This window comes from Pogoniulus pusillus, chromosome 27, assembly GCF_015220805.1.
Source record: "Pogoniulus pusillus isolate bPogPus1 chromosome 27, bPogPus1.pri, whole genome shotgun sequence".
NCBI classification, from domain to species: domain Eukaryota; kingdom Metazoa; phylum Chordata; class Aves; order Piciformes; family Lybiidae; genus Pogoniulus; species Pogoniulus pusillus.
The window spans coordinates 13,132,756-13,154,701 of NC_087290.1; the positions used below are offsets into that span (position 1 = coordinate 13,132,756).

General features: G+C 52.0%; 1 protein-coding gene across 2 annotated transcripts in view; it reads right to left on the reverse strand.

Annotated features, from left to right (window-relative positions):
- Positions 1-21,946, reverse strand: part of KSR1 (kinase suppressor of ras 1) — a 65,918-nt gene that overhangs the window by 22,455 nt on the left and 21,517 nt on the right. For both annotated transcript variants that reach the window (XM_064166692.1, XM_064166693.1), the window contains exon 2: positions 12,173-12,313. In XM_064166692.1, the coding sequence (XP_064022762.1) occupies positions 12,173-12,313 (141 nt within the window). The remainder of the gene's footprint in view (positions 1-12,172; positions 12,314-21,946) is intronic.

A 21,946-nucleotide genomic window follows, 5' to 3' on the forward strand; every position in this document is an offset into this window, starting at 1 on the left:
AGGAATGCATCCTGCATCTTCTGTCACATGCCCTGAACCGGATGAAACACAAACACAGCTGAATCCAGGAGAGGCCAGGAATTTAAATGAGCAGCAAGCAGAAAGCAGGTCCATAGGAGAGGCAGAGTCACAGTATCACAGTATCACAGTATCATCAAGGTTGGAAGAGACCTCACAGATCATCAAGTCCAACCCTTTACCACAGAGCTCAAGGCTAGACCATGGCACCAAGTGCCACGTCCAATCCTGCCTTGAACAGCTCCAGGGACGACGACTCCACCACCTCCCCAGGCAGCCCATTCCAGTGTCCAATGACTCTCTCAGTGAAGAACTTTCTCCTCACCTCCAGCCTAAATCTCCCCTGGCGCAGCCTGAGGCTGTGTCCTCTCGTTCTGGTGCTGGCCACCTGAGAGAAGAGAGCAACCTCCTCCTGGCCACAACCACCCCTCAGGTAGTTGCAGACAGCAATAAGGTCACCCCTGAGCCTCCTCTTCTCCAGGCTAACCAATCCCAGCTCCCTCAGCCTCTCCTCGTAGGGCTGTGCTCAAGGCCTCTCACCAGCCTCGTCGCCCTTCTCTGGACACGCTCAAGCATCTCAATGTCCCTTCTAAACTGGGGGGCCCAGAACTGAACACAGTACTCAAGGTGTGGTCTAACCAGTGCAGAGTACAGGGGCAGAATGACCTCCCTGTGGTGGGAGTCCAGTGGTGTCTGGGCACATTTGCTTGGCTTTCTACACTTAGCAGAGTACCAAACCCACAGCCATCCCAGCTGGCACTGGCAGTAGCTATCCAGTCTCCTGCACACCTACACCCCCAAGATGCAGGAGTGAGACTCTCCCAAAAAAGCTTGTTCCTGGAGGACTTCCATTTGGATAAAAGGCAGGAAGCACAAAGACTCCAATGAGCACAGTGCCAAATGCACCCTTCTGGGATCCCTCCCCGAAGGACATCGCTGTTCAGGTCATCTGTGTGGACTGGGTTGCCACACCTCAGGCGCCCCAGCAGCAGCCAGTACAGGTTTGCTCAGCCAGAGCCCAGGGCCAAACTGGGCTGACAGGCACAGAATGAAGCTAAGTCTTTCTTACAGTTGGCTGTTCCCCCAGCACCCCCTGAACTCCTGTGCCCTGCATGCAGAGGGCAGCTGACAGAAGCATCTTTGTTCAGTGCTATCAGAAGGGTGGTTCTGCCATGCGGGCTCCGCCTGGCAGCCACACAAGCAGCTCTAAAAGGGACAGTGACTGGAGGCAGACCTGGAGTGAGTTTCAGTGGCACAGGGAAGGAAGTCTGCTATGGCAGCAGGGCTGCCCCTGCAGGCTCCGGGGCTGGGATGCTGATGTTTCCCCATGAAGCACAAAAACATTTATCCCATTTGACACAGGTCTGGAGCAAGCAGGCTTACAGCCATGTCAGTCCTTAATCATCTTGAAACGTTTCCTCCCCCCTCCCCCCACTAAGAAACTAACCCAGATGATGCAGCTACTGCTTTAAGCAGCAGGGTCACCCTAGACTCCAGTCAAAGCTACCAAGCCATGTTACCCAGCATCACCTCACTTCCCTTTCCTCACACAACCCAGAGGTAACCAGTAACTTATTAGAGCCATTAGTAAGTCAATCAGTAAGATTTGCTCAGGACAGCAAAGCTTTGCCACCACAGCCACTTTGTGCCCCAGGCTTTAAATCGCCATCACAGGCAGCTGACATGCAGGACCAGCTGGGATGGGACTGGCCACAGCACCACTGGGATCTGGTTTCTCCAGTGCCTGCTCTGTGGCAGGACCCAGAGTGGGCAGGCACACTGTTAACACTCGGTGTGGTGACTGGCACAGGAGGTGTCAGGGCTTGGCAGCAAACGTTTGGGCTGGCAGAAAAGTCAGTGAGCCACAGTGCTTCCTAACAGCAAGCGTGGCATCAGAAACGTTCCCCTCGCTGTCTGAAGGTGACAGCAGAGTCAGTAAAGCAAACCCCAAGGAAATAAACCCCCATAAGGGCAGAGAGGCCAGAAATAAAGGAGGAAATCACTCTGGCCCACAAGCCTGTGTCTGCTCAAGCAGCCAGACTGCAGCCAGGCTCTCTTCTGCCGTTCCCCTTTGGCAAGGGAAGTGCAGCAGTTACCTAGGGCAGGTGCTGCCACACTTTGGCAACAGCACAGTGGAGTGAAAAATGAGCTGATTTAGGCCTTTGGACCGAAGAAAAATGAGCAGATACCGAGTGTGTGCTTCAGTTGGTATCGACAATGCAGAACTTGGCTGCTCTCCTGGTCTCAGGGCAGCCTGAAGGATAACCGCAGGGCTGCTGCGGCGCAGTTCTGATGGTGTTCAGTGCTCTTCTCTTTCAGAGATCAACCCCCTGCAGGCAGCAATCCCCAGCGTTCCCTGTTCCCAACCCAAGCATTCCCTTCTCATTTTCAGGCCTTCCTGGTTGCAGAGAAAAACCTTGCAAACAGATTTAACAAACTACAAACCCGTCCTAAGGGCTGAGCTGCTCAGAACCGTTTGGGCACTTCCCCCTTTGCTTCATTTGCAGCACACAAGCGCTGCAGAGGGCTTGGGCATCCCTAAGCCGATTGGTTTCACCTCCTTAAGCAAGTCCCTGCTCCACAGCTCCATGTGTGGCCGGCCATGAAAAGAGGGAAGGGTTCAGACATCACAGCTGAGCAGCACAGGGCAGCCCCAGCTCTTTGCTGACAGCTTCACTCTGCATCCCCAGCAGCCACACACCTTGATGAAGGGTCCAGCCTGCTGCCACCTTGCCCCCTTCACAGAATCACTGAGACTGCAAAAAAACTAGGAGATTAGACCCAGCCAGCACAGATTCAGGAGGGGCAGGTCCTGCTTGACCAACCTGATCTCTTCTTATGCCCAGGTGAGTGAATGGTGGATGTGGGGAAGGCTGCGGATGTAGCCTACCTGGGCTTCAGACAAGCCTTTGACACTGTCTGCCCTAGCAAACCTTTGGCCAAGCTGGCAGCCCTTGGCTTAGACAGGGGCACTCTGTGCTGGGTTAGGAACTGGCTGGATGGCCAGGCCCAGAGAGTGCTGGTGAATGGTGCCACATCCAGTTGGCAGCTCTCAATAGTGGTGTGCCCCAGGGAGCAGTGCTGGGCACAGTCCTGTTTAATATCTTCACTGATGACTTGGATGAGGGGATTGAGTCCTCCATCAGTGAATTTGCAGATGACACCAAGATGGGAGCACGTGTGGATCTGTTAGTGGGTAGGAGGGCTCTGCAGAGGGACCTGGGCAGGCTGGACACAGTCCAACACCAAGAGTTTTAACAAGGCCAAGTGTCAGGTTCTGCACTTTGGCCACAACAACCCCATGCATTGCTACAGGCTGGGGACAGAGTGGCTGGAGAGCAGCCAGACAGAGAGGGAACTGGGGGTACTGGCTGGCAGCTAAACATGAGCCAGCAGTGTGCCCAGGTGGCCAAGAGAGCCAATGGCATCCTGGCCTGAATCAGGAACAGTGTGGCCAGTAGGACCAAGGAGGTTATTCTTCCCCTGTACTCAGCACTGCTCAGGCCACACCTTGAGTGCTGTGTCCAGTTCTGGGCCACTCCATTCAAGAGAGATGTTGAGGTGCTGGAAGGTGTCCAGAGAAGAGCACCAAGGCTGGTGAGGGGCCTGGAGCACAGCCCTGTAAGGAGAGACTGAGGGAGCTGGGGGTGTGCAGCCTGGAGAAGATGAGGCTCAGGGCAGAGCTCATTGCTGCCTACAACTACCTGAAGGGAGGCTGTAGCCAGGTGGGGTTGGGCTCCTCTCCCAGGCACAGAACAAGGATGCTAGGAAGAAGTTCTTCATGGAAAGAGTGATTGGCATTGGAATGGGCTGCCCAGGGAGGTGGTGGAGTCACCATCCCTGGAGGTGTTTAAGAGGAGCCTGGATGAGGCACTTAGTCCTGTGGGTTAGTTAATAGGTTGGACTCTATGATCTCAGAGGTCTTTTCAAGCTGGTTAATTCTGTGATCATCCAGGCCAGCCTGTGACCTAACAGCACCACATCAGCTAAACCATGCCACCAAGTGCCACATCCTGTCTTCCCTTAAAGACCTCTGGGAGTGGTGACTCCACCACCTCCCTGGGCAGTCCGTTCCAGTGCCCAATCTACTCTTTTGCTGAATAGTTTAGTTTTGGAAAGACAGAACAGCAAGTTGTAGGAAAGTGTAAGTACAGCAAAGGAGATTATATTTAAACAATCCAAATGACCTTGAGCTGGGCAAGCTCAGACTTTCTGAACCTGCTGCCAGCCCCCATGACACGCGACAAAAGAAATAAGCCTTAAAGGAGGTGGGGGGGGGGGGGAGGGGGGGTGGGGGGGGAAGTAAGAGGCTTTCTTTAAACAGCCACTCATGTGCTCCACATATGTGGTGGCTTAATATAAAACTGGTCAACCTGATCCCTGTAAGATTGGCCTGATATGATTTAGCTCTGTGTTAGCTGCCCCAGCCATTGTGATGATGATGAGGGTCACTAGTTCAAGATGGCTCTTCAAGAAGGTTCAGCTGCTGAGTTATGGGGGGACAGTGTTCCCTTCCCATCTCAAAGAAGCACGTGTGGGCTTCAAGCCTCGGTGCAAGTGCAGTTCTGAGCCCTTGCAAAGGGGTTGCCCCCAGTCTTCAGCAGCAAAGGTGAGAAATGTGGGTCCAACAGACCACTCCCTACCTGCTTCCTCAGGGGTAGTCTGGCTTTAGAACTCAAAAACTGCAGCTTAAAGGCTCCCTGGGCACATCTTGCCTTGGCTACAGCATGACAGAGGAAGCTGTAAGAAATTCAGCTTAATAATAAGATCAGATTAAAAAGCCAAAGCAAAACCCAAACACAGACAAAAATAAAGAGCAGGAGAGACTGAACTGCCAGCAAAACCTAAAGCCTTACCACACCTTGCTCAGCAGAAGTGATGCTAAAAAGCCCAGCCCAGGGTATGGTTCCTCTCTACTATGAGTAAGACTGTTCTACAAAGCCCTGCAGGCTGTGCACCTCACATGTAAGTGAGGGAAAAGTAAATCACAGCGTGTCCAAGGAGCCATCCAAAGGTTAGCCTCAATTAGTCAGGGTGAAGAGTTCACAATAGTGTAAGAAGGTCTTTAATCTTGTCTGGTGTCCAATTTAAATCCCTGAACCATGGCAAAAATGCTGATATCTGACACAGGGGATGGGTTATTTTTGGTAAAGATTCCTCCCTGCAGATAAGCCCACAGAGCTAATGCTGCTGCTAGTGCTGCAGCCTGCCCTGCTCCTTGCCCTAAGCAGACACAGCCCTTCCCATAAAGCTGCAGAGCCGTCAGGGCCCCAAATGCCTCCTCTTAAATCAATACATTCCCTCACCAATCATCCTCCTGTAAAGCAGCAGATGCTGGAAGAGAAAGCCCATTACATAAGGTGCTTAAATTCCCACTGATAGCTCAAAGCAAAGCATGTAAGGATGCTCTTGAGAACATCTTGTGCCCACCAGTTGTTATTTTGCTCTGCTTCTCCAGCGCCTGCAGAAGGAGGTACTGAAAAATCGTTGCATTATTAAATTTCTGCAGCTTTTATGGGCATTCTGGAAAGCCTCTCCCATGAAATTTTTAGCTTGCATGGAACTGCTGAGTACACCCAGGCTGTGGTTTCACTCAGCATCTCTCTCTTCCCTCTTTCGCCTCACACAGCAGCCAGGGTGGAGAGGAGCTGGCAGCCTCAGGGCATTCCCACTCGGTCTGCTCTCTGTGGTCAGGGTAGCTGCTGTCACTTACTGCTCTCCTGTGGGAAAAGGGATGTAGCAGTCGCTGCATTTCACTGCAGAACCCGAGAGGTAGCTGAGCCTCATGCTGACCTCCTGCTATGAACCACTCACAGCACACAAGGCTGCAAGGGGCACCTGGACCCCTTCGCAGGAGAAGTGAACCCTGGCAGTAGCAGAGAGTATTTTCCAAGAGCCATTTGCTCTGGGGAGGGGCCTTTGGCTGGAATATAGGGATGGAGATTTAGATGCAGGAAGCCTGCAGGACAGAGTTAATTTGCATAGACACAATTAGCACATTCAGGATCTCTGCTATCTGGCAGTCAGGTCAGAGCTTTTGCCGCCGGAGCCATGGAAACCCCCAAACAGCCAAAGCCCTCCCAGTCTGTTCACGCAGATACGATGACAGCAAAAGATGAGAGGATACAGCTGTGGAAACCTGATAGGCTTTGGGAGATCTGCCTCTCTTGCCCCAGCCGAAGTGAGGATGCACACACACGACCCCCACTTTCCTGCAACAACTGATCAGCGGCTCCTGCCACAAGTCCATGCAAGTCTAACCATCTGCCGTGGTCTCACAGCATCAACCCAACGCCGGTGTCTCATCCTCTACAGATTTTCCTGGGGCAGCAGGAGACACTTAGCAGACAGTTCCTACCGAAGGCATGAGCCTTTCCTGCCTTGCTGCCCAGTGTGCTCAGAAACCACTCTTGACTACTCACAAGAAAGTAGCTCTTGGGCAGAGATGCTGAGTTGGGGAAGGTGAAAAGTGTCACAAGCCAACAGGAGGTGTGACAAAAACAAGTAGATATATTAGAAGCCAGATACATCCCTGAAAGGAACGGCCACAAAGCAGAGTCCAGCACAGCACTGTTTCATCTGCTCCCACTCAGGCTCCCTGGTGGCAAAGTTCTGCTCAGAGCCAGCAATCACTGGGGCAGGATTTGCCCCTCCCTGGTCTTAACAGTTACCTACTCTAAAAACAGCTTTCTGAAGTTGATTGACTGGAACCCCTGCTCCATGGAGAGCAGGGCTGGTTCAGGCATGTTTCAGAAGATAAGATGACTCTGTTCTTAAGTTACTTCTTAAGATGAGGACAAGCTCTATGTTTCCGGAAAGAACAACAGTGAAGGCAGAGAGGATTTTTCCTGTGTTAAGAAAATAAACCAGGAGAGATCTTTTTAATCTCCTCTTCTTCGTAACATAGCCCAAACACAGAACTCAGTAAACAGCTCTGCAGGAGACTTCTTCCACGAGCCAAAGAGTGGGGACAACACTGTTCACATCCTCCCCTCTCTGCTCATATCCTCCTTCCCTCCTACTCCCCCTTAATTCTTGACTCCAGCTCTCAAGGGGAGCAGGACAATCCAGAGCAGTGCATTTCTCTAGGTCCATCTTCACAGTAACTTTTACCTGCTGCATATCAGCTTAAATCCATCTTCTGTCCTTGTCCTGACTTTCTCAGCTCCAGCACTTCTTTCCCCAGCACCAATACTTCTTTCCCCAGCACCACCCCACCACATGTAACCGTTTATGCACCACTGCCAGTATTGAACTGCACACTGAGCGCCAAGCAAGCCCCAGCACTCCTAGCCAGGAGCAGGGACTCCAGCCCTTCCTAGAGAAACAGAAAGACAGTGCCAGACCCCCCTCAGCCCAGCCCCAAAGCTCAGCCTGCTCCGCACCAGCCATGGTCTGCTGTGATAAAACCCTGACAACTGATTAGAAGAACAGTACCAAAGACACCAAAGCAGTCCAAGCTGGGGGTTCAGCGTTTCCTCGCCCCTCGGCAGTGCTCCAAACAGGCTCACACCCCCCAGGCTGGTGCCCGCCGCCTACCTGCGGGTCCGCTGGCTCCGCGCAGTGCAGCGCTCGCACCCCGCGCAGCGCCACAGGCTGCCTGCTCTCCGCGTCCGCGGCGCTTCGAGCTGTTGCCCAACGCCATAAACACTGCATTGTTATTACTCTAATCTCTCCCAGGACTAAAGGATTTCACAAGCGGTCATTCTCCTCGTTTAAAACACAGGTTTGCGAAGAGAGGTGCCCGACGCCAGGGCAGCAGTCAGGGCAGGCAGAGCTTTCGGGCTTCGCGGCGTCTCTGGCAAGTCACCGAGCAAAAATAGTCCTCAGCCTGGACTAGGGGAGTCAGCAGATACTCTGAATTCGAGCCCCTGCTCTATTTCTGACAGGAGAGCCTGGGAGCTGCTGTGCTTCCCTGCATGGCAGCTTTATTTGGGAGAGAGGGGAGGGGAAGAGGGAGAGAGAACAAGAGCATTGTTTGTCTAACTCCCGAGCTAAAAAAGTGCTGGCAGTAAGGCTGCTTTTCAGAGGTGTTATGTCACAGATTAGCACGATCTCGACATGCCCCCTCCAGCACCACCAGGAATGCAGAGGCAACCAAAACCACCGCAAAAAGCAAAAGGTAAAAGCCACCAACTTGGACCTGTCTCTCACTTTGTGCCTAACAAGCAGTGGGCCACGGCACAGCCTTTCCACCTGCACAGCCTGCACTGTGCTGCTCTTCCTCTTCAGACCTCAGAAGCGTCCAGGGGAGGGCACTGAGACTCTACAGGTACTTGGCCACCTCTCCAGCCAGCTTCAGAGCCTCACAGTGTTGAGCGAGGGCTATATGCAGAACGGGAGCAGACCTTTGCAACACCTGTGGGGTTTGGTTTCCCTCTGCAGCACATTTTGGAAGCACTAAAAAGGAAACCCTGTGTAAGTGTCTCAGTTTTACAGTGAGCCTGAGAGCTGGGAAGTCGCTCCCCAGTGTATTTGGTCCACCAGCCACAGAACACAGCAGTGAGTGTCCCTGTTTTCCCCCTCTGACCCACTCAGCCATCTCTTTGCAGCCTGCCTAACCCTTTCTCTCCCCACTCGTGTCACAGGCAGTGTGCACAGAGCTAAGGGAAACCATTACACATTTCTTAATACCTAACCTATTCAATCTGCCTCTGTCACTGATTTCCATTCTGAAAGCACTCAGCTGAAATGCAGTTCCCAGGCTGCAGGAAACCTAAGCCACGGTCAAGGATCCCACAACACCTCCAGTACTGCCGAGAGGCATCTGACCCCAGACATCTCCCCTGCACAGCCTGCTGATGTCCAGGACACAGACAACAACAGTGGCTGTTTTCTAAGCAGTGAAAGAACAGAACAACAACAAAAGCACAAACAGGGACTTGCTGGGTGCAGCACTGCTGGATAAGGAATTGGTTGGGTGGTGGCAGAGTGGTGATCAAGGGCACAATGGCCACCCGGGGACCAGTGACAAGTGGTGTCTCTAGGGGGTCAGTGCTGGGACTAGTGCTGTTAAACATCTTTGTCGGTGATATGGATAGAGGGAGGAATCAGTGCACCCTCAGCAAGTGTGCAGATGGCACCAAGCTGTGTGGCACAGGTGACTTGCTAGAGGGCAGGGATCCATCCAGAGGAACCTGGACAGGCTGCAGAGATGTGCCCAGGCCAACCTCATGACATTCAGCAATGCCAAGTGTAAGGTCCTGCACCTGGATTGGTGCAATCCCAAGCACAGCTTCAGGCCGGGTGGGGAATGACTGAGAGCAGCCCTGAGGAAAAGGCCCTGGGGGTCTGGGGTGATGAAAAGCTCAATAGGAGCCTGCAGTGTGAGTGCAGCCCAGACACAACCCTGTGCTGGGCTGCAGCAAGAGCAGTGTGGCCAGCAGGGCAAGGGAGGGGATTCTGCCCCTTTGCTCTGCTCTCCTGAGGCCCCACCTGGAGTGCAGTTCTGGAGCCCCCAGCACAAGGACACGGAAGCGTTTGAGCCAGTCCAAAGGAGGCCACAAAGATGCTCAGAGGGCTGCAGCAGCTCTGCTATGGGGACAGGCTGAGAGAGTTGGAGCTCTGCAGCCTGGAGAAGAGAAGGCTTCCAGGAGACCTTGGAGTGGCCTTCCAGTATCTGCTAGAGGAGCTGCCTGCAGCTGCATGAAATGGATGCAGAACTTTCCCAAAACTAGCCAAGCATTTGGAATCACAAGAGGGATTTGGATGCTTTGTGCACCTCTTACTCTTCTGCCCCAGAGCACAGAAGGAACATAGCTCATCACATTGGGCATTGCTGGAGTGGAGGGAAACAAGAGTGCAAGAATCAAAATAACAAAGATCTGGAAAATATTCTCTTCCTGCCTTAGACCAAACCTGAACGTGTTCACCTCTTCTTAGTGACCACACATAGGGAAGAGCAGGCTGAACCCTGTTTGCTCCCTGAATTAGCAGGATGTGGCAGATTGGAACTGTCTGCCTTCCTCCCCCTCTTCTCCACCCCTTCTCTTCCCTTCCCCCAGTTCTGCAGGCATCAGAAAGGTTTTTAAAAAGAGCTACAAAGACATTCTTTTAGGCTCAGGCAATTCCAGTAACCTTAGAAACCAACAATAGTTGGGAGCCTGGCAGTTTGGCCACAGCACCAGGCAGCTTTCCTGCTCTCTCATTGTCACTGCTGCACCTTTAGCTCTGCTGCCCAAAACCTTGCTGGGCTGCAGGCAAATCCAGCACCACGAGCAAAACGAATGGCAGGGAATAGCAGGCACAGCTCGGTCCTGAGCTCATCCTGTTTCACCAGGGTCTGCTTAGTTACATCAGGACTGAGCTGGAAACAACTCTGATGAAACTGTGCCGAATTTTTCACTCAGGCAGATTGCAGCTGAAGTCGGAGGATTTTTTCTGGTGTAAGGATCCAAGGAGGCTGCATGAGAACACTGCTCTGGCCTGCAGAGCCAAAACTGGGGGAAAGAATGGGAAAAAGCCTTTTCTGCTTTGTTTAGCCACTAGTGGACTAAGCTCTACTTAACACTGCCATTAATGTAATGCTGGAGCCTCCCCCAGTACTGACCAGCACTGGACGTGGACAGCCCAGTCCCAGGGATGTCAGTGTCCTGCAGCCCTGGAGACCCCAGTAACCATCTAAACACAGCTGGGATTTCAGGCTCCTCTTCAACAAAGGAAAAAATGTGTTGGCTTCTCTGGTCCTTTCTGATTCCAGCAGAAGGATGGGATTATTCTGTGTCCTAAAGAGGCTTCCAGTGATTTGCATGGGAAGAATTGAAGTGTAAAGATCAGAAGGAGCCATGGTGGGTGAGCACGATGCTGGCCACCAGACAGCCCCACCACAGGAGGGTTATTTATTCCATTCCTTTGGACTGATGCAATGCTCTCTGGTATCAGTTTGAAGCACAGCTTTACTCACGGGTGTGTGTGTCTGTAGCAAATGAAAAACCTCCCTGGTTTCTGTGCAAAGACTCCTACCCACAGCCAAAATCCAGATCAAAGCCTCTCTGCCCGTTACTGGGCTGCAGTCCACTTGGCATTGAGCACTCTGTGAGGCTACACAACCTCAGAACCATCAGCCTGGGACTAACTTGTAAAGTCTGACCTCTATTGCTAGTCTGTTTCAAGGGACAGGGTTCTGTTGGCTATTTTGGCATCCCAGTGAGTTCTAACTGTGGCATGCAGGGCTCAGAGACAAACAGGCTATAAGGACTAGTTGATTGGACAGGGCTGGGTGATAGGTTGGACTGCATGATCTTGGAGATCTCTTCCAACCAGGTTGATTCTATGATTCTATGACTCAGCCTTTTCATTAATGTTTTGAATATGTCCCTGCACAGAGCTGAGCTCTTGGTATTTTTTTTTGGCTAGTGCTGGACACAGAACATGGGATGCTGCAAGAGTTTATTTTCTAGAGGCAGTCAGTGACAAAGTTTCTGGTGTCATGCACAGAGCTAGCAGGCAGAAGGACAGGAGGTCCTGGCAATGCAGCACCTTGTCTCACACTGAGCAGTAGGTGGGAGGTGCTGCTGCAGATTCTATTACCAGAGGATCCTACAGATTGAGACAAGGACAGTTCTGGGCCCCTTAATTTAAGAAAGATGTTGAGGTGCTGGAAGGTGTCCAGAGAAGAGCACCAAGGCTGGTGAGGGGCCTGGAGCACAGCCCTGTGAGGAGAGGCTGAGGGAGCTGGGGGTGTGCAGCCTGCAGAAAAGGAGGCTCAGGGCAGAGCTCATTGCTCTCTACAGCTACCTCAAGGGAGGTTGTAGCCAGGTGGGGTTGGGCTCTGCTCCCAGGCACCCAGGGATGGAACAAGGGGACACAGCCTCAAGCTGTGCCAGGGCAGGTTTAGGCTGGATGTTAGGAAGAAGTTCTTCACTGAGAGATTGACATTGGAATGGGCTGCCGGGGGAGGGGAGGTGATGGAGTCACCATCCCTGGAGGTGTTTAAGAGGAGGCTGGATGAGGCACTTAGTGCCATGGCTTAGTTAATTAGAAGGGTTACGTAACAGGTTGGATTCACTGATCTTAGACGTCTTTTCCAAGCTGGTTAATTCTGTGATTCTGTAAAAGGGAAGGAAGTGTTTGAGCACCCCTGGGGGAGGGCAGGCAGCTGGGAATGTCTTGAAGGAGCAGGAGGGTTCTGTGCTGAGGGTTGTCTTCCCCTTACCTGTACAACTTCTTTCCTGACATTGACAATGTCCAGCCAGTCGTGGAAGCGCGGGTAGCTGTTGAGCTCGGCTGTCCTGTCATTCAGGGGCACACTCAGCTTGCACTGCCGCTGCCTGTGGATGTAGTCAATCAGCTTCACCTGTTGGGAGCCAGAAAGGAAAGAGTTAAGATCCTGCGGTGTGGTGAAATCTTCCCAGGAGCCGAGGGGATGCTGGCTTGTGAGTGGGGCTCACTGGACCACAGGATGCCAGGGGTTGGAAGGGACCCAAAGAGGTCATCGAGTCCAACCCCCCTGCCACAGCAGGACCATACAATCTAGCTCAGGTCACACAGGAACACATCCAGACAGGCCTGGAAAGGCTCCACAAAAGGAGACTTCACAACCTCTCTGGGCATCTGGGCAGCCTGTGGCAGTGCTCTGGGACCCTTCCAGGGAAGAAGTTCCCCTTGTGTTGAGCTGGAACCTCCTGTGCTGCAGCTTCCATCCATTGCTCCTTGTCCTATCCCAGGCAGCAAGTGACCAGAGCCTGTCTCCTGCTCCTGACCCCCAGCCCTCAGATAGTTACAAACATTTATTAGGTCCCCTCTCAGTATTCTCTTCTCCAGACTAAACAGCCCCAGGTCCTTCAGCCTCTCATCAGGTGTTGGATAGAAGGTTGGATCTGGTGATCTTAGAAGTCTTTTCCAGCGATAACGATTCAATGGTTCTACAAAGGATGGACTCCTGCAAGCACTCAGGGAAATCCAGGCACGGCCTCACACCAAGCAGCTTTACTCTTCAACACCTCAGCACAAGGCAGGAGCCATCCCTGAAGGACTCTACACTCAGCAGAAATGCAGCGCAGCGGCTGGGGGCTTTGTTTGATCTGCCTCCTCGCAGCTCTCAGGGATAACAAGTGTGTTCCTGTCCACACATTTGTAAAGGCAGAGAACAGAGCCACCGGAGTTTGAGGTTTATCAGAAATTGGGCTAATACAGAAGTGCCTCCAAGGCTTCATGCAGTGAAAACAGAAGGGCAGAGCACGCCGGGAGAGGCAGTTGTGCAACAGCAGGACTGCTGTGTGCTTCAAGACTCAGCCAGCCCTTTGCACTGCGACCATCCAGATGAAACCAAAGGAACCTTTTAACCATAACTTCCTATTACAGCTTCGGAGCATAAGATCTAAAGAAATCACCTTGGAAATCCCACTCGTTTGCTCCCAGTCTCAGTACCTCTTTCTATGAAAAGGGGCTGAGTGCTTCCTTCTTCCCACCCTTTGTCTGCCCTCTCTAGTCAGACCCCTGTAGGCAGCCGTGGCTCTGCCAAAGCCAGCCACGCTCCAGAGAGGCTGGGGATGGGCTCAGCAGAGGTCTGGGCACCACCACCGGCCATGCTGCTTGTGCCAAGTGGAGACACCCCAGCTGGCTCGCTCAGCACGGTGCCACAGGGACTGCTGCAGCCTGCTCCAGCATAAAGCAGGGAACTGCAGGCACCGACAGGGGCAAGAGAGGGTGCGGGACTCCCGTTGTGCAAACCACCGTGGAAGACAAGAAGGATTTAGCATCCGTTCGTACACCCCCTCCCCCCCCCCCCCCGAAATGAGGCCCAAGAAGTCATCCCCGGCAGGCATGCCCCACATCACCCTGCCGCACTCGGCAGCAGCGGGCGGCTCCGAGGAGGGACGCTCCTGAAGCACGGTCACTGCTCTCGCATCCCCCACAAAATTCTCACCAACTTCAGCGTAATACCAGAAGCATCACATCCAGTGAGTCAGAGAACAGCTTTCTGCTCCAGGGAGCTGGGCTCCACTCCTAGCCCTGCCACTGACCTGTTGTGTGACCAGCAGCAAACTGAATCATCTGCCTCCTCTTGGCGCTGCCTGCAGCTCTGCCTGCTCGCACTGCACAGCCCCCCTGCAGCAGAGGCTGTCTGCAACTATTTTCATATAGCTCCAAAAAACCACGAGTTCAAATATTTTCACTTGACAAGTCTCATCCAGAGCATGAAGCCCTCCAAGGACACTGCTGGAAGGTCCTCTGTGCAGCACAGAGTTCAATGTCAGACTTTCCTTCTTTGTTAGAACAGAAACATAACTCTTAGAACTGGAGGAGTAGGCTGACAGCACAGCTCTGGGTATATCTCAGGGTTGCCAAGTCTGGTTTTCCCATGATAACTCCTTCACATTTGCTCCTGGAGTCCAAATTTGTTTTCCCCTAGCCCTATAAATAGTGGCTCTGCGTTCTCTTCCCACCCTACACGCACCACGCTTCTCCCTTAGGATGAATTTCGTTTTGCTATTTCCTGCCCAGACTTTTAGCCAAACGAGATGGTTTGGCTCTAACAGCTGAGCTGTTGCAAAACCCTTTTCTGAGAAGATAATAAAACTTCTGGGCTGAGTGACGCAGATGAAAACCCACAAACAAGATGCAGGTCTGCCACCACAGCCCAGACCAAGAGATAAAGCCAATAGTAAGCTGCTCACTGCCTGCTTGCCAAGCAGCACATCCCACTCATCACAAATGGCAAACCCCACAACAGAAGCAGCAGTACCCAACTGCCTGAAACCCACAGAGATGGGAAAGAACAAGAACAGAGACAAGACACAGAGCAGCTGGAGGGAAGTGCTACTGGCAGGGAGCTCCAGCAGAGCTCTGCTTCTCTCTGCCTGCTGGAGCTGCTGGCCAGGACACCCAGTTCATACTTGCTCTGACCACACATGCCTCAAGGTGTGCTCCTGGATGCTCTCCTCCTTCCAGAACTTTCTAAATCAATACCCCTTTACAGCACATGTGAGCATCAAGCCCAAGATGTTTAGGAGAAAACTGCCAAGCTTGTAGCTCTTTATTTATTTGCACAAAATAAACAGCAGCTCTCTGGAGATGCAAGGCTGCCCCTACCCGTGACCTCCAGTCAGCAGCTGGGAGTTTAAAAGGATGATGAACTAAAAACACCCCCAAGTTCTTCAGCTGCATTTCTGCAGACATGGCACAAAGGATGGCATCTGTCAAACGAGTTCACTGCCAGCAGGGTGCAAAACTCAGGAGTCCCTGGCAAGCAAAGCGATACCGCAAGGGCGAGGTGGAAGAATTCAGTATTCAAAGTGCAGCCTGAGTATTTCTGAGGAGAATTCACATTCTAACTTCCTTTGGCAGAGAAGGTTAATAGTCGTGGTCCCTAAAGAAGCTTCATGCATTTGGGGGTCAGCTTTCTCTCAGCTTCTTGTCAGTTATGTTTTATTCATGTCCAGAAAAGTGGCATCTTACTGCAGAAGTCATGAAAAGGCAAACGCATGACATCTACTGCAGCTTCTGCACTTGGCCAGACCCCAGGCCCCCTGAATTCAATGCAACTGCTCCAAACAAACCGGGTGGGAGGAGCAGAGGACACATGAGTTAGTTTTTAACGAAGTCCTCCCTGGCTTGTCCTCGTGACTGAGTGCACACACCTTGGGCTGCCCTGCAGCCACAACAGTTAATTCCACTTCACAGAAAAAAAGGGGAAACTGAGGCACAGAATGGAAATTGTACTCTAAGCAACGCAGGGAGAGCCAGAGAGGCTCAGAGAGGACTCTGCCAGACCAAAGTGCCAGCTGAGATTTCTTCAGAACATCAGCAGCTGGAGGCCAAGCTTGTTTCATGCATTTCACAACCAGATGCCAGGCTCTCGGCTTTCGCAATGCTGACCGTGCTCTGCTCACTGATGCCCACAACTCTTCTTGATGACTTGAAACATAGGCAGTGTTTAGAAGAGAGAGGTTTGCAACACCCCAGACAAACAAGTGTCATTATTTAGTCAACGAATCAAGCACATGTTCCAAAGCAGCTCCTATTTCTCCTGTCCCCGGAGATGAAACCTCATAGAGTCAGGCAGCGCTTGAGAAGATGATCGATAGGAGCTGACACCAACACTTCCAAGCCTACAACCACTTACTGCCTTGCAATTTAACAAGGCAGTGCCTGAAAAGGATCAGATCAATGCATGACCCAGCTCTTACATGTGGCTAAGAGAAATGTAAACCATCCATCTTCCTTCAGACAGGAATTAATCAGGAAGGAACTCCTGTATTAACCTCCTGCCAAGAACAGGGCCCAGAGGGTAAGGGAGCACTCCCTGGAGCAACAGATAATAGCTGCTGCAGGACACTGCACTGGCTGCAATGGTATCTAGGACAGTGAGGGAGCTTCTGCACTGCTGCCTCCTGAAACTTCTGATCTCAGTTTATCTGCATGGGACACTGGGGAAGGTTTCAGGGCATGCAGCGAAAGTGCACTTTTAGGTGCCTCTTTAGATGACTCTTACCTCTTCTTCCCAGTGCCATGACATAGACAAACCCTAAGTCAGACCGAAAAAAGCCCAACTGTGAGCAACCTAAGCACTGAGGAGAAGATGAAAAGGTCTGATTCTGACTTGCCAGATTTGTCTCTGAAGTCACACTCAGCAACCGTGTCAGAGATGGATAAAGATCTCAGCAGCCACTGGGGAACCAGCAGCAGTGTGGCTGTACTTCAGGGCACTTCTTTCTCAGTCATCTGAGCTACAGAAGGAAAAAGGTGCAGCTGAGTTGATCCATGCAAAGGAAAGAACGAGTGTTGCACTCGTATAGAGCAAGCTATGCTGCCTGCAAGGCTGCTTGCTCTGAGGTGTGGAAGCTGGGACAGAGCTGAGGAAGCCTCCCAGCAGCCACCAGAACAAGCAGACACCTCCCGACCTCGCCATGCACAGCACCCTGCAGCGAGCGCAAGGCTGGCACTGCAGAGGCAGGGCTGGCACCAGCTGCTCTGCCTCGGATTCCCACCTTGGAAAAGGCTGTGAGGGCAGACCACCTTTCCTGGCTTTTGGAAGGCTGATCACAACAGAGAAAAGAAATCCCCGGGATATCGCCCTAACAGGACAGGGATCCTGAGCTGGTGGGAAGCAGCAAACAGCAGCAGCAGCAGCAGCGGTGCTGGCTGGAGTGGAAAGCAGCAAACAGCAGCAGCAGCAGTGCTGGCTGGAGTGGAAAGCAGCAAACAGCAGCAGCAGCAGCAGTGCTGGCTGCCTCCTCCAGTTAGGAGGGAAATGCAGCACAGCTCAGGACCTTCCTTGCTGTGCACCACAGAGGGCAATCAGAGTATGTGGTCGGATCAGAACCTGAACTTCTCTGGGGCCAGAGAAGACCCAAAGAAATACAGCAGGACAAAGTGCCTGACCAGAGGGGACAAGAATAGGGCCAAAGAATCACTGCAGAAATAGTGTTGAGGTCTCCCTGCTCTGTCCTGCAAACCGTGCACGGAGCCAGGAGCAGATGGATGGAGGATCATGAGACGCAGCTCAGCTCTGCCCAGGATCTGCAGACACTGTCCAGAGCCACCTTCAGCCTCGGCCATCCTAACAGTTCTGCTTCTAAGCCTAGTCTGCAGCACCCTTCAGCTAACAACAAACCAACTGTCTTCACAGCTCCTGCAGCCACACAACTGACGCTGAGCTCTTCCTCTGATGAACTTAAACTTTAAGCAGCTGACTCATCTGAGTGCCCCCCAGCTATCTGAACTGTTATCATCCGATCAGAGCCATCTCTGAGCAGCAACTGAAGGCTCAGAAACTCTCATTTCCCCTCCACGTCCGCAGAACCAGCTTGTGGTGCACGGAGGCATAGAGATATCTTCAAACAATGTGGATTGTTCCCTTTCCAATGTAGACAGAACTAAACCAGTGCCTGGTTTTGACTGGTTTAAAACCCAAATGTGCCTAGGGAAAGGGAGAGAGTGGGTCTGAACCCTTTTAACATGACATATGCTCATTTGGCAGTGAGAAAACATCCAAACCTGTTCAGAGAACATTTCGTTCGACCACACAGCAAAGCATCACTCCCATCTGTGCTGGCATGAGGAACACTTGGAGGATGCAGGATTCAGAAGGAGAGTCTCAGCATCTCACCAGCTTCAAAGCCACCCCCCAGTCAGCTGGGAATCCAAACAGGCTCCTTTCAAGGCAAGCACAAGATCTGCACAGGAGCAAAAGGCACAACCCCAAAACATGACGAAAAGATGCAACCCCCCCAAAGGTTTCCAGGAATTGTTTGTGTCCTAACCAATGAAGTCACTCCAGTTCTCACCCACATGGGTTTGGGTTTGCCCTCAAAGCCAACAGAACTGAATCCACCAAGGGATGACATTTGGACATGTGTCTTCCCCAGCCATAACGAGCGAGGCCAAGCCAGCAGACAAAACCCTACAAAGAAACACCTGGTAGCAGCATCATTTGCTCATTTGAGATGGCACCTTAGGAGAGGAGCTCACACACAGCAAGCACTGCCCTGCAGGCAGTGGAGCTGACACACTCTCACCTGAACCCAGCTGACTCATTCAGTACACATGTGTGGCAGGGTAAGCAGGACTCCAGCTCAAGATGTAAGGCCTGCTAGTGCTAGCTCTGCTGAATCAGGAGCCAGAGGACTTGCTTCCCGGGGTCTCTCTCTGGCTCCCTTCTCGGCTGACTGCACAAGTGCAGCAGCACATCAGCTGCTGCTGTGCCAAACCCCTTTGACAAGGACAGCTTAGAGCACAGTGCCACTGCTTTGTGTGCTCAGCCAAGTGAGGGGCATCGGCACCCTCACAAGACCCCATATGGCAGCAGCTTGTTAAAAAAAGAGGAAGGAAGATGAGAAGTCCTTTGCACAAAGTGAAGCAGCAGTTCTAGAGGTGATGAAAGCCTAACTTCCAGTGCTCTGCTCACAGCAGCACCGACTGAGGCAGCTCCTAGAAAGACGAGGGGATCAGAACGATGACACGGATGGAGATGAGCTCTCTAGGAATGAGCTCTCCCCGTGCCATGGGGAGGAAGCTGTGCATGGAGGTTTGGAGCCAGCTGGGCTTGCAGCAGGTGCTGCACAGAAACAACTGGCAGCCTGCTGCTTCTGCTAGAACCTGGGTGCCTGGGCTGGCTGAGGGACTTGGGGCTTTGCCTAGAAGAGGAAGTAGATGTCAATATGTAGATGTTGGTTATTGCCTGATATGCCTCATCTACACCTATGGCTTTACTATCCAGGCAATAGTTTGATATACTGAATATGCACACATATGCTATTACCTATATAGTAAAGCCATAGGTGTAGATGAGGCACAGCAGGCAATAACCAGCATCTACATATTGGCATCCATACCTTCATATAAGGTTAGTGCAAGTATAAGAGGTGTCCAAGAAGAGACTGGTTGAGGCACTTAGTGCCGTGGTCTAGGGCTGGGTGCTAGGTTGGACTGGATGATCTTGGAGGTCTCTTCCAACCTGGTTGATTCTATGAGCTGCTCTATGATCTGTTCTAATACATTCCTCAATGCATTGCTAAGCAAACCCTGTCCAACGGGAGCCAGCAGCAGAGTGCAGGGCCAAGGTATGCTCTGGGGAACAAAAAAAGCCTTAAGAGAAATTAGTAAATAAAAGCACAGAGAGGTGGTGGGACAGGGAGAGACCAACACCAGATGGATGGATTTTCCTTTGAACCTTCAGTCATGCCTGAGGCTGACACAATAGCCACTGCCCAAACACTACAGTGTGTTATTTCTGCTTTGTCAGACGATGCAGACAGCATCATTTCTGGGTCACTTGGAGGCCACATACCACTCTTTTCTCTCCCCTCCTTTCTTTTTCACAACCCCAGCAACTGAGGGCTGGAAACACTCAGCTGAGGCCTCCCCAGCTAAGAGTGGGAGGATGAAGCTGCACAACCAAGTGGCTCCATGTGCCTGAAAAGACAATTCTCTGCAAAGATTGCATTAGGTTCAGATGCCTCCCTAGGCTGAAGCTACAGGAGCAGTGCTCAGCTTAACTATGTAGGACTTCACACCTCCTGAACACTAAAAATGAAAGCCCTCCCCCTTCCTTTATGACCTGAGGACATGCAACTGCACCAGATCGAGTGCACTCTGCACTTAGCACCTGCTAAGCACAGCCCTGCTGCTGCCACTTTGCATCTGCAGATCAGCCTTCTCTCAGCTCACACTTGTCCCCAGCACCCACCCAGCATCATTAGCTAACCATTAACTTAGCCATGCTTCAGCAGGCTTAACTCTGCTGCCATATGGAGCACAGGAAGACTAAGAGGTCCTCTTGCACAAAGCACACGCCAAAGGCTGTCACCACTCCAAAGCAGCCTGCAGATGCATTAAGGTTTCCCATCCACTCATGGAATCGATGCACTTGGCAGGCTGATGAAGTTGCCCTGCTCTGAAGTGTCCAAGCACAGCACAACCTCCTGTGCTCACTCATGGCAGTCCCTCCACAGAGTCCCCAGATCCTGTCTCTGTTCACGATTGCTGAATCTCAAGCAGTTCAAAGTGGAAGAGCATCACCATCAGGCCAGGACCTGGTGCTCAACAGCCAAGGCTTCACAAAGCCTAGTTCAGCAGAGTCTTGTACTTCAACCTTGGTCTTAATAAGTTAAGAAGCATCTGTTAGAAATGGAGCAGGAAGAGCTCCTCATGCCTGTGGCAAGAAGGCAAAAAGTATCTCCTGAGACCCCTTCCAGGGATTCTGTACTGGCTGAGATGGTGACCTGCATCGTAACAGTGCTGAAAGAAATCTGCAGAGCCTCAAGAAATCAAAGGCTTCCATCTCCCTGCCCCAAGCAAAGATCAGCCCTGAATAAATCCTTCCTGACAGCTGGGGAAACCTAGACTCAGATCCTTCCTCTCCTTCCTAATTCTCACATGCTCCTAAGCAAACCACTGCAGGGCAGACTCCTGCAGATTTCAACAGTGAGTTAGGGGCTTACATACTTCAGTGGTCCCACATCTTGTGGTCTCCAAGGCTCAGCTCCTGGTTTGTTAGAGTATTCATAGTGCTGCCCTATTCAGCTGGGGAAAAGGGAGGCTTAGGCCCTGGTACAGCACAGACTTCCCAGAGTACTGCAGGGAAACCATCACTTGTCCGAAGCTGTTCACAGAGAGGTGAATGCAGCCCAGAGACAGCACTACCATAGTGCTGCTCACTACAACTGTTCAGTGTCTTGGCAAATCCATGGCATACATTCCCACACAGAAACTACCTACTCCATGTCCCTGCTGGGGCTTAGAGTGGCTGCAGCCAGAAAGCAGCAAGTGGCAGGGAGAAAGGCTCTGCTCACTTGCTCCCTGGGCTCTTCTCACCTGCTCCCTGCCACAGGACAAGGAGCAATGGATGGAAGCTGCAGCACAGGAGGTTCCACCTCAACACAAGGGGAACTTCTTTCCTGGAAGGGTCCCAGAGCACTGCCACAGGCTGCCCAGAGAGGTTGTGGAGTCTCCTCTGGAGCCTTTCCAGGCCTGTCTGGATGTGTTCCTGTGTGACCTGAGCTAGACTGTGTGGTCCTGCTGTGGCGGGGGGTGGTGGTCTTGATGCTCTCTTTGGGTTCCTTCCAGCCCCTGACATCCTGTGAGCCTGTGAAGGGGTTCACAATCTGGAGAGGGAACACCAGGCCATGTCTTGGGGACAGGGCTTGTGTTAGATGTCTCTGTGAAATTCAGAACTTCAAGTGCCTGTACAGATAACCTCCCCCAGGATTTTTAGGACTGCACTAATCATTCTCACATACCTGTGAAAGAACTTTCAGGCCAGGGAGGCAGGGATAAAGAAACCAACAACCTGTACCTGTGTGAACTTGCAGCACAAATAAAGGAGCAGAGTTTACAGCCAAAAAAAAAGTAAAGCCAGATACTTCCTTCAGCAAGGTCAGGAAGGGAATGACTAATTCTAGGTCCCAGTCATATTCTTGCACTTCCCTTTCCTCTTCATTGCAATCCTCATCCTGCAAGATACTGAGCACTCCCAGCTCTCAGA